A 12817-nucleotide genomic window follows, 5' to 3' on the forward strand; every position below is an offset into this window, starting at 1 on the left:
TTTTTGGACAAATTCACTTATTGAACTTCTTCATTGAACCAATAACTGCTCTAAAAACCATGCTAGGGATTTCGCAGTGGGGAAAAAAATCCTGGTCCCTCAGAGAGCTTACATTCATACATAGAGAGCAAGTATTTAGGGTTCTGTTTCTCAAATGAGTCTTAATTCCCTAAATACAATTGTAACCATTTCTGTTTCCTATTATTTACCCAGAAAGAGCTAAAGTATGAAAGTTTTGGGGAAATAAATTCTGAATCAGCTACTAACACTGCTTCATTATATTGTGATCTTTTTGAATGTATAAAACTATGAATCGTCCCAAATTTTCAAACTTCTAGAAAGGGGTGAGTTTTGAATAAAACATCTGGTTCTAATTTTTAGTTGACTGAATTAAAAAAAAAATAACCCTTATATATAGATATATGGACTTCCCAGGTGGTGCTAGTGGTAAAGAACCCACCCACCAATGCAGGAGATTTAAGAGGCGTGGATTTGATCCCTGGGTGAGGAAGATCCTCTGGAGAACAGAATGGCAATCCACTCCAGTATTCTTGCCTGGAGAATCCCATGGACAGAAGAACCTGGTGGGCTACAGTCCACAGGGTTGCATAGAGTCAGACATGACTGAAGCGACTTAGTATGCATGTAGATATATATATTTATAGGTGTGTATACTGAAATTATAAGATTGAGACTATTTGAAAGTTAAAATTGTTGCTTTAGAGTAGTGGGGATTAAAACAGTACTTAAAAGTTTCTCTTATAATTAAAAAGAGAAATAAAATTAATAAGCAATTTAAAGTTTTACATTTTAATCCTTAAAATTTAGAGGTGGGTCAAAGATTTTCCCCATGTGCCTTTTGATTAAGATCTTTATTTCTAAGCTGTATATAGACTCTGGAAAAAGTATTCTCTGTTTCTGTATATACACTGTATAGGATGAAACTAGTTGTGTCTCAGACTCTCATGCCTACTCAATTAACTTACTTGTAAAATTTGATATGAAGCTGATGGATTAGAATATCTCATTATTTTATGTTCTTTTTTATTTCCTTTATCCTTAGGCTGTACCAGCTATCCAAAGCTGGGAAGCTGTGTGTTCCAGCCATGAATGTCAATGACTCAGTCACAAAACAGAAATTTGACAACCTCTACTGTTGCCGTGAATCAATTCTTGATGGGTAATAGATTGTTATCTTTGGCGTGAACGTCAGTTGTTGAATTGAGGTTCTAAATTTTTTGGTTTTGGTTGTTTCTGGAAATGATTTGTGTAGCACCTCTAAGCTGTATACAGACTCTGAAAATGTATTCTTTGTTTCTATGTATATACCTTATAGGATGAAACTAGTTGTATCTCAGACACAGTATTTTATAACCCATATCATACTCAATATTTTATAACCCAAATATACCTTTGCTATCACTGTTACATCATATTCAGTATTTTATGACATAGTTACCATTGCTATCACTATTGCAAGTGAATCTATTTTACTTAAAAAATCAGACCAGCTCCTGTCTATTGGTGACAGAGTTTTTACTTTGTCATCCTATCAGGCCTGGAAGTAACTACAGTCAGTATAAGTAAGTATCTTTGGTGGTTTAGGAAAAGGTTCCTGGTGTTTCTTTTCCAGGTCATGTTGTCATGACTTAAGTTACAACCATCATAACAATTCTTTGACCATGTGGAAAATCGTGGTGAGCAAAGGGTCATTTCCCAGAGGCATTTGTAGTTTTTCAAATCTGTGAGGACTACAAGTCTGAAAAAATCTACTTAGATATAATATACCAAAAACTGTATTCTTCCAGAACCCAGTTGCTGTCTACACTTGTGTCCTGACATTTCTTCTTTCTTGCTAAGATGACTCAATAATTCCCTGTATGAGAGCATTAAGTTGGTTTAGAATATTCCCAAACCAAATGGTTTCCATCATATATAGGTTAATGGAAAAGTGAAGAAAGGGCGGCCTGTGGGCCACATTACTAGTCTGAACGTCAGGCAGTTTGGAACACCACAGGCACTAGTGATTTCCTTGTTGGTGCTGAGCCAGTCCAGGACCATTCTAAGCCATGACTTTTGAATATGGTTGTCACCAAGCCAGAGTTACCCTCATCACTCAACAGAAATTGCCTCTGCACTTAATTGATAGTTACTGAGTCTCATCGGGGTTCATAGAGTTATTCTAGTTCCTAGTGAGTGGAGTTGTCAAGTCATTAAAAAGATAGATTTCTACTTTCCCTTGGGGGATTTTTAGACTCTTTTCAACAGGAGAGGTTAACCAGATAGATGAGTAGAAAGACCCATAGATATTTGTCAGAACTGTCTCAGAATGGCAGGTTTTAGTTGAAAAGTTTCTTCTGCCTAGCCAGGGCTTCCTAGAGAAGGGAGATCAACCAGACCTAAAGAGAAACCAGAAACTACTCCTACAACTTCTTCCAAGAGAGCCTGAAAACATTAAGGACCTTTATTCTAGCCTCATAGAGACTCAGAGACAAAGAAGTAGAACACATCTGAAAAGGACTCAGCCCGGAAAAAGTGCTTATGCAGTCAATGTTGGCATGTTTCATGGCTCTTCTCCACCTTGTTGCCTGTTACCCTACCTGAATTAATGTGGGACCTATTGGCCATTCTGATATTATTAAATATAGGACTCATTTATCAGCATTATATTTTATGTATCTCATTCAGTAAGCTAGAAAGTTTACATTAAGCCAGAGCTTTGTCACCTCCTAAATAAAATTACATTATTTTTATTTACTTTTTAATCTTTATTTCCAAATATTATATATTCTAAATGTTATATAATAAATATATATTGCTTTTATGTTTAAAAGTTACTTTGTGGTCTATAGCTTCTTCCCTTTTGCACCACTTCCAGGACAAGGGAAAAAAAAGAAAAAACCCTCACATGTAGATGGAACTGATTGGATAGCATGGAGTAAGAAAATGCATATTTTATTGAACTTTTCTTTATAGTCATTAAATAGTTTCTTTAGAATGGAAACCAGGCTTACTTTCAACATTCAAAACAAAAACCCAAACCAAAAAAAAAAAAAACCCACCATGAAAACAAAGGGACTGAATCTAATCTTAAGGGAGAAACTAGAGATTTTTCTGATTCAATTTTTCTTCCCCCATAGACTTAAAAGAACAACAGACATGATGTTTGGTGGGAAGCAGGTGGTGGTCTGTGGCTATGGAGAGGTAAGGTTTAATCTTTCAGTTATTGGGAATTTAAAATGTATTTTGCGGAAATATACTAGAATTTTTCATTTCTGTAGACATCAAACTACATTCATTTACCATTTTAAATGGGAAAAAAGTAATTTCAGAAGCCCTCTAGTTAAAGTACAATCTTGCTTTTTCCCTTTGCATTTTTGCTATTTTTTCCTTAAGTTGATTTTCTGACTGTTCCAGTGTGCTGTTTGCGATGTTCTTTTAGCTTGTGTTTTGATTATAAATCGTGAGTGTGGGTGTACTTGTGCACATGCATGTGCTAAGCAGGGCTGAGGAGTTTGTTTATGAAATGCATTCATTTATTTTTTTTCCTATTGTCCCCCAACCATGAATCTATTCAGTGAAATTTCCTTTGGGGGCGGAAAGGGGGGTACACTTCACCAGAAGCTTTGAGGAGCTGTTTTCTTCGTGACTTTCCTTATCACGAGTTCTTTCTCCTCTCTCCAGGTCGGGAAGGGGTGCTGTGCTGCCTTGAAAGCTATGGGCTCCATTGTGTACGTGACTGAGATCGACCCCATCTGCGCTCTTCAAGCCTGGTAAGCATGCATAAGGAGATCTGCTTTTTCCTTTGCAGCACTGTCTAACATGTGATCTTGTCACTGCCTCCAAAGAATGGCCTAGTTAACGCAACATTTTCTCTTGGAGGGGCCTGGATCCTGAGAGGCTGATATTAACTGTAAGCACCCATCTTTCAAAGTTCTAGGAGCTCTGCTCTGGGAGAACAGAGACTATCAGGGAAGCTAGAATTTGGAACTCCTGTGGAAGCAATAACAGGGGACGCCTTGAGTCAAAAAACAGGTAGCCCCTTCCCAGCTCCACATGCCATCCCTCTCCCTTTGAAAACAATGATCAAAAAAGAAATAGGCTGGCATCAGATCCTTTCCAAAGTGATGCACCCAAATGAGCACTTCTGTCACACGCCTCCCCCAGATGCATCACCTCAGTGTGATCAGGAAGAAATGTCAGACAAATCAAGTGAAGGGTAAAATCTACTAACTCTGATTGAAGGATACATAGGAGTTGTTTGTACTGTGCTTATAATTCTTAAGCTTGAAATGATTCCAAAGTTAAAATTAAAAAAATAGTTCCTCTCTCATCTGTAAATTGTATGTAATCTTATCTACCTCAATTATGAAAGTTCAGAAAATAATTCTATAATTTTTACATATGATAATGCTTCCGGTGGCTCAGATGGTAAAGAATCTGCCTGCAGTGCAGGAGACCCAGGTTCAATCCCTGGGTCGAGAAGATCCCCTGGAGAAGGAAATGGCTACCCACTCCAGTATTCTTACTTGGAGAATCCTATGGACCAGAGGAGCCTGGTGGGCTACAGTCCATGGTGTCACAAAGAGTCGAACATGACTAAATGACTAACACATACATTATATAATAAATATATAACTGTGCAAAGTGTAGAGGGGCTGTCACATAATAAATGCCCACTAAGTGGTAACTTATTAAAATTGTCTCCTGCCCCCCTCAGCAGGATAGAAATATTGGGTAAAATCTTACAAAAAAATGAAATGAACTTTTTGGCCAACTTAGCACACTGTCCCTGAAAACAACTGCACAGTCCGCATGTCTGTAGCCTGAATAACCCCCCAGTCTTTACCGTTAACCCGCCCGAGGAAGGTACCCACGATAGATGAGGTATGACATTTCCCCTAGCCTACCACTCCTCACATATGCTAGCCATCAACCCACAGTTTTGCCCAACAGAGTTGTTGACTTTGTCTAAGTCAAGGCTCCAGCACACAAGGGGAACTGTCACCATTCTAAACTTTCAGGGTTTATCAGAGAAACCTAAACATGCTTTAATACTGATTGAGATACTGATTCAAACTACCTTATAAACTTGAATTGAGCACTTATTCTGTGTTAGGTATTCTGCTCTGTGGTGAGGATGAATAGGATGAGTAGAAGAATGAAACAAATTCCTGCTTTCAGAAGCACACAGACAAGTAACCACCGTGCAGTGTAATAAGGGCAATGATAGAGATAAACAGCACATGCTTCTGTAGGGCCACAAAGAAGAAATATCTAACTAAAGAGCAGGAGATTTAAAAACTTCCAATTTAAAAAAAAAATGACCATTAAAAATAAATAAAAGAGCAAGGCAGGGCAGGGTAGAAAGAGGTGTCAATAGAGCTGAGTCTTGAAACTTGTTTTAAGTGACTTCTTAGTTTGAAAGTAAGTTCCAGGTACAGGGAACATTTTCAAGGGTCACCTAGGAAGGAAAGAGCATGACATGTTTATATTTAAGAAGCTAGAAGTATCTCAATGGAGCTGCCCACATATATCAACTCAAGTCTTCCTGTCTTATCCTGATACCAAGCAATCTCAATGAAGTATTAATATTTTAAGCAAACAAGTGACATGATCCAGACTGCATTTCAGGAAATCACTCTGCAAAATGAATTAGACATAAACTTAGAGGCAATGAGATTGGGCCAGAGTCTACCAGAGCAAGGAATAATACAATCTGAATGTCAGGCCTACTTGTATAGAGAAGAGGGAATAGATTGTTGTTAAGTCACTAAGTCATTTCTGACTCTTTGTGACCTCATGGACTAGGCTTCCCTGTCCTTCACTATCCCCTGGAGTTTGTTCAAACTCATGTGTATTGAGTCGGTATAGATTAAAGAGGTTTTAAGGAATTAAGGAAAAAGAATCAACTCAATTTGGTGACAGTTTTAACTAGGGAGAGGCAGTAGGCTGGGACATTATAGTTTGACTCTTAGAGTTGGGTGAACAGCAATGCTCTTGGTTAAGACAGAAAATATAGAAGAAGAGATAGATAGGGTTGGTAGAAAATACAGAAGAGACAGATAGGCTTGGTGGTGTGGGGAAGATAATAAGTTTGAGGTCCTTGTGGGACATGAGGAGGAGCTGCTGCTGCTGCTGCTAAGTCACTTCAGTCGTGTCCGACTCTGTGCGACCCCATAGATGTCAGCCCACCAGGCTCCCCCGTCTCTGGGATTCTCCAGGCAAGAACACTGGAGTGGGTTGCCATTTCCTTCTCCAGTGAGTGAAAGTGAAAAGTTAAAGTGAAGTTGCTTAGTCGTGTCCGACTCTTAGCGACCCCATGGACTACAGCCTACCAGGCTCCTCCATCCACGGGATTTTCCAGGCAAGAGTACTGGAGTGGGGTGCCATTGCCTTCTCCGGAGGAGGAGCTATCCAGTGGATAATTTGATCCATGGCTCTGACGCTTTGGAGAGATCTAAGCTAAAGATATCAATGTGAAAATAAGCCACCTGTGAGGCATCATTTGTATCCAAGGGGCAGGAGTGGATAAGTGCTGAAAGAAGAGAGGAAAAGAGCACCCCACAGAGTACCAACATTTAAGGATTGACTGAAATCAAGAAGGAGCAATCAGAAAAGTAGGAAAACCAAGAGAAAACAGCATCATGGACTCCAGGACAATAGAGTTTTAAGAAGGCAAATAATGTTTAATGTAACAGAGGAAATCAAGTAATATTAGAGTCTTAAGAAAAATTTGCTTTTGGCATCTTAGGAGATCATTGATGATCTTGGAGAGAGCAGTTTCAGTGGGGTACTGGGTTCAAGTAAAATGACACTTTCTAGAAATTGATTGGGGTTTCACAGTTAACCCTGTCTCTCTATTATCAGGAAGAATTAGGTCCCAGTGGTAGAAAGAACCTTTTATTTCTGTCCTATGTGAACTAAGGAAGCAGTTTGAATTTTTCACTGCTAAGAATAGTCCAGCCATATCAAAAAGTGATGTAGGTACCAAAGCAACTTGGATACTAGCTTTTGAGGTTATGTGGCAGAAGGTTTCCCAGCTGCCTATTTAGGTTAACTGATCATACTTTATTTCTACAGTATGGATGGATTTCGACTGGTGAAATTGAATGAGGTCATCCGACAAGTGGATATTGTTATTACCTGTACAGGTATGATTGTGACACATACAATGGGATGGCATTTGGGAACACTTGCATGGAACAAGTGAAAAATGACTGGAAATGCTCTAAACAAAACCAAACTCTGAAAGCCAGAGATAGTAGTCCACAAAACCAATCTTTTCTGTTCTTCTAACCTCTTTAGAGCTCTGACCAAAAGTGTACCATTAGGTCATCCCTAGAGGAAAGTTTCTCTCTAGCCCTTTTAACTGTTTTATATCTCTATCCATCCTCAGCTACCTAGCAGATGGCTACCAAAGAGTTTTATTTGGGAAGCCAGACCTTAAATTTGTACGTTTTAAAAATTTTTTTACTTCCAAAAGTGATGTGTATTTCTTTCTAGTCCTTATAACTAAAGCAAGGCTAGAGCAAAATTTCTCATGGTTGGAGAAAGTGGGCAAGGTAGCTGTGTTAATTTCCAAAGAGGTAGGTTTTGAGTTTTAGAGAGTAATGAGATACAGCTACTTTCCTTATACTGAGATACATACTATTATCTTTCCATTGGAATATTGCATTTCTTTTATAACTCTATTTTAAAGGATGAAAATCAGAATATTTAAGAATAAAACTATTATTTATAGCCTAAGGGAGAGCTGGGGGCAAAGAGGGACCATAAGAAACTGTTCTTGTTTCACATCAACTCCTCGATCTCTTTTCTTTGTAAGTAACTTTATTGACATGTAATTCATTTACCATACATTTCACCCACTGTAAGTGTACAATTCAATGTTTTCTAGCAAATTCACAGGGTCATACAACCATGAGAATCTAATTTTTTTATTGAGATGTATTTACATACCATAAAAATCACCTTTTAAAGTATACAGTTCGGTGATTTTTACTAAAGTTGTACAACATCTCATTATCTAATTCCACAACATTTTTTATCATCCCCAAAAGAAATCTTACATCATTAGCAGTCACTCCTCTTTCTACCCTCCACCTTTCCCAAGCCCTAGGCTACCATTAAATTTTGTGTCACTATAGATTTGCCTATTCTGGATATTTCATATAAACAATCATACAATATATTTTTCTTTTGTGACTGGCATTTTTTCCCTAGCATAATATTTTCATCTTTCATGCATGTTGTAGCATGTATCAGTGTTTCATTCCTTTTGATTGCTGGATAACATTCCATTTTAAGATTATATCACATTTCAGTGATGTTCATTCTTCAGTTGATGGACACTTGGGTTGTTTTTACTTTTTGGCTATTATGAACAATGCTGCTATGAACACTTTATGCAAGTTTGTTGTGAACATGTCTTTAGTTCTTTTGGATGTATACCTACAAGTGGATCATATGATAACTCTACTTTTAACATTTTGAGGAAATGCCAAACCTTCCAAAGTAACTACATTATTTTATATCCTGCCAACAATGCATGAGTTACAGTTTCTCCACATCCTTGTCAACACTTATTACTTTCTGATTTTTAGATTTTAGCCATCCTAGTATGTGTGAAGTGCTGTGTCATTGTGGTATTGATTTGCATCTTTGCATGTGCATGTCAACACATTTTTGTACATCTTTTGAAAATGTTTATTCAGATCCTTTACTCATTTTTAAAATGAGTTGTCTTTTGGACTTCCCCAGTGGTCCAGGGTTTAAGATTCTGTGCTTCCAATGCAGGGGAGCGCCCAATGCAGGCAGGGTTTGACCCTTGGTTGGAGAGCTAAGATCCTGCATGCCACATGCTGTGGCCAAAAACTTTTTTTAAAAAATGAGTTGTCATTTTATTTTTGAGTTGTAAGAGTTCTGTAGAAATTTTATTATTGATCTCTAAGAGTTTTTATCATATATATGATTTGCAAGTATTTTGTCCCTTTGTGTAGGTTGTCAATTCATTTTCTTATTGGTATCATTTGCAGCACATAGTTTTTAATTTCAATGTAGTCAGTTTATTTTTTCCTTTGGTTACTTGTGCTTTAGGTATTATTATCTAAGAAACCATTGTCTAACCCAGGTCACAAAGATTTATTCCCATGCTTTGCTTAGAGTTTTATAGTTTTAACTCTTAAATTTCAGCCTCTGACACATTTTAAGTTCAGTTTACATATGGTATGAGAAAGAGTTGAACTTCATTCCTTTTCATGTGGATATCTCTTCTGTTTTTAAGGTAATAAGAATGTGGTAACCAGAGAGCATTTAGATCGTATGAAGAATAGCTGCATCGTTTGTAACATGGGACATTCAAACACGGAGATTGACGTGGTAAGATCAAGTGACTCATCACTGGGGGCTTTTATTTTTTCTCTCTTTCCCAAGAAACATAAACTAGAAGAAGAAGAAGAAGCAGGGTCACCAGCCATCCTAAACATGACTGTACTGGCAGAGCTGTTCACAGTCTGTTCACTCACTAGCCTTTTGGCCTGTGAGTATGGATTCTACAAAGCTTCTTCCTCTCAACTTAATCATTTCAAATTATTGGTTTTCTACCTAAGCTTGATGCCTACTTGTACTGTAAGCCATTTCATCTTTGTGTTTAGGATTAAGAGCAAAAAAGGATATAATAAATGTGAATCAGTATGCTAGTCAGTATTTGGGGGATATTTGAATTTGCTATAAAAGCGAGACAAGTAGCTTGGTCTAAGGAAACAAGTCAAGGCCGAGAAGTCTATAGGCTGGAATGAGAACACTGCTTAAGATTGACTGTGTCTATCAAATATTGTGGTTTCTTTTTTTCTCTCCCTCTTTCATGGTACTAACTCTTCCCTTAACATATTTTCCAAACTATAGTATTGGATCTCCAGGTGTCAAAATCAGTTCAGTAGTATGTGTTCCTCAAACCTGAAAAATCTATCACCTTGATTCTCTAATTTTATTATAGTCATCAAAAATTTTCCGATCCAACAGAACACTTGGTCCTACCAAGTTGCCCAAGTAATAGTTAATAGAAGTGCTATTTATTTCTTTTCAGACTTACCAAAGTATCTCTCAGTGTGACTTTGCCTCTGGTTTTAAATTTTTCTGGCACTTTTCTGGCACAGCTATATTTCTCTCTGTAAATGGCTCAAGCAAAGCATGCTTTCATCTCCACTGAGAGCTGCTCTGATTGAGCTTCAGCATGCCAGGTAAGGATCAGTGGATATACTGGGAGCTTGTTGGACATCTATTTTAAATGGTTTCTCTTTTTAACTCTGTGTTCTATTCTTCTGTTATTAAAAATAGCTGGGGAAAAAACAACCTACCAGAGCCTCTTTCTACCCTTGAGGTTTTTGAGTGGCGTGACTCCATTACTTTGTCTTACCATGATATTTTGCTTATAATGAGTAATTTGTTTAGTTTTTATTTTTGAGGTTTGTGGGGGTTTTTTTGGTTTGGAGGTTTTCTTGTTTTTGGTTAAGTTTTACTTTTGTGTGATACTGCCCCTTTATTAAGTGGTCAAAGATATTAATATTTCTAAACTGTCTAGCCTATGATTGTCTTTTTCTGGATTGATACAGACCCCAGATGAAAAAGCTTAAAGGGAAGTGGTCATACTTTGAGCCCTGAGGAGAAACCTTCTGAGTAAGGGAAAAGGGAGAAATTTTCCCTTCCAAACCCTTAAGAAGCTCTAAAATAAAGATAATTCCAAATGTAGTCATGTAATTTTTATATTTTTAATTTATTTCATTTCATCTTCTTACCACCCCACGAGGCATTATTATTATTCTTGATTTTCAGATGGGAAACTAAAGACTTAAGTGTATTGTTCAGTCATAGTCATTGAGTCAAAAATGAAATTGGAGCCCAGAATCCAGGTTTTTTTTAACTTCTTGTCCAGTGTTTTTGTCTTTGTTTTTCTGTATTTGTTTGTTTGTTTGTTTAGGGTATTCTTTTTGGTTGGTTGGGCTTGTGTTTTCTTTCTTTGGTCATGGGGTGCGGCTTATGGGATTGAAGCCAGGCCCCAGCTGTGAAACACTGAGTCCTGACCACTGGACCACCAGGGAATTCCCTGTTTTTCTGTGTTACACTATTATCTCCTCATGCTTTTTATATTAATCAAATTCTGTTGGTAATCTCTTCTCCAAAGGCAGTCCAGACATGGTAATTTCTCAGAATAAAGGCCAAGAGACTCTTTACCCTCAATCATAAATATTTATTGTATGATTGCTCTATGCCAGGTGCTATTCTAGATATTTGAGATCAGTGCACAAAACAGGAGAAGATTCCTGCCCTCAAAGAGCTTGTATTTTAGTGAGAAGAAGGACAATAAACATAATAAGTAAAATTTATAGAATGTGAAAGCCCCAGGGGCTAAAAAGAAAAAGTAGAGCATGGTAAGGGGAATCAAGAGTGCTAGGCTGTGACTTTAAACAGAGGGATCAAGGTGAGCCTCATCACAGAGATGATGGTTGAGCAAAGCTGAAGGAATTAGCCATGTTGACTTTTGGGTGAAGGACATTTCCAGAGGCGGAACTGCCAGAGCAAATTCCCTAAGGCATGAGTTGCCTAGTCTGAGGATCAACAATAAGGCCAGTGTGACTGGAGCTGAAGAGCATGGGGCAGGGAAGAGTGGAAATGAGGTCAGAGATGTGATGAGCCAGTTCTTATAGGACCTCAGAGGCCAATATGAGAGTTCCTGATGTGTTCTGAGAGTAGAGAACCACTGTCGGATTTATGACTTCTGTTTTAAAAGGATAACTTCTTTAATTTTAAAAGGATCACCCTAGCTGCTGCACTGAGACTAAACCTACTTAGGTGTTGCTAGGTAGGCCCCAGTATCTGCCACTGATACTTACCAAGAACCATCTTTCAACTGTCCTTGTGCTTTCTTAGCAGAAAATATATGACTCGGCTAAATGATCCAGAAAGGGGGATGTTTAGAATCACTTTGGAAAAGTTTACTCTATCTTCAATGGTAGTGTCACTGGGCACATAAATGAAATTTAAGGAAATAGCAAACTCAAGTAATCATGGATTCCAGAATGTTCATTCACTCCTTAGTAAATTTGTGTTGAGTTCTTGCTCTGCTCTGTGCTTAGTACTAATTGGCTGAAGAAGTAGCAGTGAACAATATGCTTGCTTTCTTAGAGCTTATATTCTGGTGTGGGAAACAGTAACTAAACAGACAGTTAATGTCAGTTAATGCCTAATACTGAAGTAAAACAGAAAGATGAGTGCATTGAGGATGCTGTTTAGTTAGGGCGATCAAAGAAGACTCTTTGAGGAGATAACATTTGCACAAAGCTTGAATGACTATTCAGCGAGGATAATGAGTAAAGACCATGAGGTAGAAACGTGTTTGATGTGTTTGAGGAACAGAAAAGAGTGCTTGGTGTGTTTGAGGAACATAAAAGATGCCATTGTGGCAAGAACAGAATGGATAAGGGGATGAGAATAAGAGGCAGGCAACGAGGAGATAAGCCATGGCTCAGACTTTAGATTTTATTCTTTGTACAAGAGAAGCCATTGGAAGGTTTTGAGCGGATGACTGATGAAATCTGACTTATGTTTTAAAAAAGTACCCTGGCTGTTATATGACAAAAACACTTATGGAGCTTGAGTAGTGACAGGGATGATAGAAAACTCTTTTCAGTATTTCCAGCAACAGAAGGTAGTAGCTTGGGTTAGATGGATAAACAATGGAGGTGGTTAGAAGTGATGTGAAGGTAGCAGTATATTGTGAAGAAGTGATATATTGTGTAGCAATGGGATTTGCTACATG

At 37.8% G+C, this 12817-nt stretch overlaps 1 protein-coding gene across 4 annotated transcripts in view; it reads left to right on the forward strand.

The window, feature by feature from the left end:
• The window catches only part of AHCYL2 (adenosylhomocysteinase like 2), a 180122-nt gene that overhangs the window by 157164 nt on the left and 10141 nt on the right, over positions 1-12817 (forward strand). For all 4 annotated transcript variants that reach the window (XM_061165765.1, XM_061165766.1, XM_061165767.1 and 1 more), the window contains exons 8-12: positions 1064-1180; positions 3141-3204; positions 3685-3773; positions 7084-7154; positions 9287-9381. In XM_061165765.1, coding sequence (XP_061021748.1) covers positions 1064-1180; positions 3141-3204; positions 3685-3773; positions 7084-7154; positions 9287-9381 — 436 coding nt within the window. The remainder of the gene's footprint in view (positions 1-1063; positions 1181-3140; positions 3205-3684; positions 3774-7083; positions 7155-9286; positions 9382-12817) is intronic.

This window comes from Dama dama, chromosome 18 (assembly GCF_033118175.1).
Source record: "Dama dama isolate Ldn47 chromosome 18, ASM3311817v1, whole genome shotgun sequence".
NCBI lineage: Eukaryota > Metazoa > Chordata > Mammalia > Artiodactyla > Cervidae > Dama > Dama dama.